Genomic DNA, 5,809 nt, shown 5'->3' with positions numbered 1-5,809 from the left:
ATTTAAATGCAGCTATGGTATATCTCATAGTCATTTATTCTTTAAAACACTGTTAAACAAATCTTTTTCAAAGAAACATACCTCATTTTCATATGGTAAGAAAATATCTCCAACAACTTCATCCATTATTGTGTCAAATATCCGCTGTTTGTTGTTCGTGTGTAGCAGTTTTACATTTTTTGGAATTGCTGGTTGGTTTGGTATATCCTCTAAATCATTCATTTTGAATTTCTTCATGTAGTCTAAGAAATATGCACTACCACTGGTAAGGACAAAATCTTCATGTGCCTGAAAAAATATATTTTAGGTACCTGTAAACACAGTTGTAACATCATGCTATTATTTGTAGTACAATATTACTAATATTTATGATACTGTTTCCTCTTTATTGGACAGTTTTCTGGTTCATATTGAACATTTGATGTAGAACATTATACAGTCTGCATGCTGGGTGATAGTTTAAAACATTTCCAAAGTAAATTTTTGACAGAAAAATACAGATTTTGAAATTGCATTTTTGAGAATGCTGTGATATGTGACTTTACTCCATGTCTCAATGTTAATTTAAGAACCAAGGTCAACTCTTAATATCACCCCTAAATGTTGCTCCTGTGACAACAAGTCAACATAACAATATATTAAATTCATTTATCAACCATAACTGCTCCTGAATCCTTCAGTAACTATGTTGTTTTTAATCATAAAGTAATTTGAAAATTACCTTGAATCTGCTCTTAACCTTTCCGTTTACATTTGTCCACTGAATAATTATCTTCAGGTTTGCTAAAGTGCCCTGCTCCTTAGAATTTGCTAAGCTAAGGAATCTTTTACATAATTTCTGGGGGAAAACATTGATACACACTTATAACAATCTTTTTAGCAGTACATGTATTTCCATGAGCATATATAATATTAGAATATAGTATTAACAAAATAAAAGAATAATATGTTTATATTTTACTTGTAGTGTTCAACAAACAATACATTTAGGCAAATAACATCAAATGATAAAATGACCCCCCACCCCCACTCCTATTATGTGTTGAAGGGGTCTCAAAAGAAATAAAGTTAATTTTCAAACCTCTAAGAAGTCTTGCAGAGTGTGGAATAGTTCAATTATCATAGGGTACAGATGATCAAATCTTTCCTGAGGGGTATGTGCCCCAGCTCTTAAGGCCTTTGCCCCTTGGAATCGTATTCTTGTGAGCTGGTCTCCTCCAAATGGAATCTGAAGCTTGTCTAGTTCAGCAGCTGAAATAAAAATCAAGATTGATTACAAGTCTAGACATATACAGTATCACACTTTCTGGCTAAAAATGGCTAACTAAGAAACAAAAAGAAATACTTTTTAAAATTTATCCAAGTTGAAACACTTTTGAGATTTGATTGTGCCTTGAGCATTCCTTTGCTTCCTTCACATCTTCAATATGTATTTAATTGCTCACTGTATTGGATGTAATCAGGTAGTGAAAACTACAACCCAAACCATGGAAATTCCTAATCAGGTAGAATGGCTGTGTGACTCTTGTATAAGTGGCTTTAATGTTGACCTATCTCTTGAGAAATTTTTGGAAACTGTACCTAAGGGAATTTTATATGCACACTTGAATGTGAGAGGAATTTTAAGTAAATTGGATCAAATCAAAATAATGCTACGTAAAGGTGCATTTGATGTTCTGGCCTTGACTGAAAGTAAATTGGACAACAAAATAGAAAATTCTGAAATATCAATGAATGGTTACAGAATTCTGAGGAGGGATAGAAACCGGAATGGGGGTGGAATATTAGTCTACATTAAAGAAAAATTTACCATTACAAACATAAAAATCATGGATGATTTGGAAATGCTTGAATTTGTGATTTCTATTGGGCAGTCGACTAAGACATCCTGTGCTTTATCTTATCGACCTCCAGATTCCACAGTAGATTGGTTAGAGAAGTTTGAGGGGCGGATTGAACAACTAATAGCAGAACACGAAGATATTCTAATTATGGGCGATTTCAATGTGGATGAGTACAAGACAAAGCGTTTAAAGACTATCATGAAAAACATTGGATTTCAGCAACTGATAAAAAACCCTACACGTGAGACTAAAGACTCCAGTACTTTAATTGACCATATTTATGTAAATAGTCCGGATAAGTTTTCTTCATCAGGAGTATTCCCAATAGGATTAAGTGACCACAACTTGATTTACGCTGTAAATGGTAAAATTAGAGCCGGTGCAAACAGTCACGTTCATATTAAATATAGAAATTTTAAAAACTTAAATGAGAGCAGTTTTCAAGAAGAACTAAACACTATTGACTGGAGTCCCATATATGAAATGGTGGATATTGATACTATGTGGCAATTCTTTTATTCTAAATTTTTTGAAGTGGTGGATAAACACATTCCTCTAAAAGAAAGAAGAATTAACTCACGTTCAGAAGAATGGATAAACGATGACATACTTACAGAAATGCACTGTCGTGAACACCTCTTTAAAAAGGCGACACAGAGTAATGATGATCACGCGTGGAACCTATACAGAGCATCAAGAAACAGGGTGACGAAAAAGATCAGGGAGGCAAAACATGCATTTGTTGAGGAAGCAATTTCCCAGGCAGAAAACAAGCCCAAGGACATGTGGGACAAACTTAGGCAATTCTTACCATCTAAGAAAACGAATACAAACTGTACATTTCTTAAGGACAATAACGTAATTTTTAAAGATACAAAGGATATTGCCGAATGTTTTAATAATTACTTTTGTAACATTGGTCATGAGCTAGGAAAACATTTTGATGACACTTTACCTACAGTTGAAGAAAAAATGCCTAAAAATTCTTATACAATACCAGGTATAACTGCAGAATTTATTGAAAATGAGATAAAATGTATGTCTGCATCAAAGGCAACAGGTTTGGATGGTATCTCTGTCAAACTTCTAAAACTTTCATCAAACAGTGTATGTGATATTCTTGCATATATTTTCAACTATTCTATATCTTCATGTACTTGTGCAGATGACTGGAAAAAGGCACGAGTTGTACCACTTTTTAAATCAGGGGATGAATGTCTAGTTAATAATTATCGGCCTGTATCCATTTTACCTTGTGTGAGCAAAATTTTAGAAAGGCATGTTTTTAATTCATTTTATGAGTATTTGTCAGTAAATTCTCTAATTACAGATTGTCAGTCTGGTTTTAGGCCAAAACACTCATGTGAAAGTACTCTTATTTCTCTAGTAGATAGATGGCTTAAAAATATTGATGAAGGTAAACTTACTGGTGTAATTTTTATAGACTTACGGAAAGCATTTGACACTATAAATCACAAGGTTTTATTACACAAACTCAAGTCATTTGGCATATGCAATGATACTTTTGAATGGTTTAAATCATATCTAACAAATCGTACACAGAGAGTTATTTGGAAAGGCAATTTATCGGAGGAAAGAAATGTAACCATTGGAGTTCCGCAAGGCTCTATTTTAGGCCCATTGTTTTTTATCCTGTATATTAATGACTATCCACAAGCACTGAAACATTCTCATGTAAATATGTATGCAGATGATACTTCACAAGATGTAACAGATAAGTCAGTGGAAAATATTGAGTCAAAGATGTATGAAGATCTTCAGCGCAGTATAATGTGGATTAAGGAAAATAAATTAAGCTTAAACCTGTCTAAAACTCAATGTATGCTTATTGGATCGGCACAAAAATTATCAAAGTATCGAAAATTAAATTTAGTGATAAATAACCATGTCATAGAATGTGTTCAGGAGTCAAAATTACTTGGTATTATTATTGATGAAACTTTGTCCTGGAAAAGTCATATAGAATCACTTATGAACAAGATCTCCAAGAGAATTGACATTTTAAGAAGAATAAGATATTTTATGTCAAACGATGCGCTGCTGAAGATTTTTAATACTATGATTTTTCCACATTTTACATATTGTTGTACTATATGGAGCAATCCAAGAAATGCTGAAAATGTGAATAAGCTTTTTATATTGCAAAAACGAGCTGCAAGGGTAATTCTTAACATCAGAAATTTTGAAACACCATCTAATGTCATGTTTACAGAACTTAACTGGTTGCCTCTATCAGATTACTTTGTCTATAGAAAAGTCATTTTAGTGTATAAAGTTTTACATGGTTTAATGCCAGATTATTTAAATGTTTTTAAATATGTATCAGAAGTCAGTCAGAGGCAAACTAGAAATTCTTATTCAAATATTTTGTATATACCCAGGCAAAAACAGAATATTATAGAAGATCTTTCAGCATTTCAGGGAGCACAGTGTGGAATGCCTTGAGTCAAAACATAAGAAACTCAACGAGTGTTGCGTGTTTTAAGAGAAATTATCTTAGAGATTATCACCATACTTTTTAAGCTTCATTTTGTATTCTATTTATCTTACATTCATAATCATTTCTTAAGTTTATATGTATTCTACTTCTTTTAATCTGTGTTTATTTTACTAATACCTGTCTGTATGTATGTTATATGCAGGACCATATTGAAAACTGGCGTTATCGCTAAATATGTAATCCTGGTTAAATAAAGGTCTTATTATTATTATTATTATTATAATTAATTTCAAAGATACAAAATGTAGATTACAGATTACATTTTGTCCTTGACTTACCTCTCCCTGCCTTTCTGTACCATCTGTTAATCATCTCAATGTATTCATCCATTATTCTTACACAACCATCATATGAGCATTCATTGTTTAAGGACAAAGGCAGCATGTGTACAATTGACTTTTTACTCATAGCTTCTTTGTGAGGATGGTCAATATGGTCAGGCAAAATTTTCTCAAACCATTTAAATTCCGGCATATACTTAATCATGATTCTTCCAAGTAGTATCTTTAAGCTGTTTCTGTATGCTTTGATTTCGTTGTCGTTTGGCCAGAACAGTTCTAGCTTTGGTCCCTCAGGTTCAAGGATTAAGGCAGGGCCCTTATCAACATGAATACGATCAAGAACGAAATTAGAGGCAAAGAAATGGTAGTCCCTGTCTTTGTTTGACATACGAATGTCGTTGGTGTGAACTCTAATGTCAAGATTGTCACCATTTATTTTTCCTGTATTACCATCTGACATATCCTTTATTAACTTCTCCTCTAGCTGTTCACCGAATTCTTTAACAATCTTCCTTTTTGAACTCTCAGACATAGTAAGATGCACACAGTTGAGGCGATGGAGAAGCTGAAAAACAAAACAAAAATTAATTTGTATAACTGTTTTGTTGCTTTAAGAAAATCTTAGAAACTAATGCTTACATTTGTACCTTTCTTAATTGAATCACTTCAGGTCACTTTTTAAAAATACTTAACCCTATTTTTGTTAAATTGATGGAAAGGTAAAATTTCTATTTCTGGATTGGATACTTATTTTGATTTTGTATTTGTGTTTATATCATACACTATAGAACAGGAAAACTGACAACATGTCATATTCATATGGTTCATTTAAAAATTCATTTGATCAATGATCTTAGTATTAAAGCTTTAAACTAAATGTTTTTAGTAAAAAAAAGAAAAAGTCACCAAATTTGAGATGATGAAGAAGTACACACACACACACACACACACACACACACACACACACACACATATATATATATATATATATATATATATAATACTAGACCTTCCCAATTAAAAAAAAACCTGATAATCTCTAAAAAAAAAATAAAAAAAATAAAAAAAGTTTGCATTGAAGGAATCATATCCAGAAACACTGACATTATGCTGTTACAGTTGAAAATGAACGTCAAGCAAATGTGTATAACTGCCTTAATATT

At 32.1% G+C, this 5,809-nt stretch overlaps 1 protein-coding gene across 1 annotated transcript; it reads right to left on the bottom strand.

The window, feature by feature from the left end:
* Positions 1-694: 694 nt before the first annotated feature.
* Positions 695-5,207, bottom strand: LOC125674509 (uncharacterized). Its single transcript, XM_048911656.2, has 3 exons — positions 4,644-5,207; positions 1,082-1,251; positions 695-838 (listed from the first exon to the last, which is right to left on the bottom strand). Exons 1-3 carry the CDS (start codon positions 5,176-5,178, stop codon positions 695-697), a joined length of 849 nt encoding a protein of 282 aa, XP_048767613.2. The 5' UTR covers positions 5,179-5,207.
* Positions 5,208-5,809: the final 602 nt, after the last annotated feature.

This window comes from Ostrea edulis, chromosome 3, assembly GCF_947568905.1.
Source record: "Ostrea edulis chromosome 3, xbOstEdul1.1, whole genome shotgun sequence".
Classification (NCBI taxonomy): Eukaryota; Metazoa; Mollusca; class Bivalvia; order Ostreida; family Ostreidae; genus Ostrea; species Ostrea edulis.
Note: the sequence above shows the minus strand (reverse complement) of the source record. Positions and strands in the feature narration are given on the sequence as shown.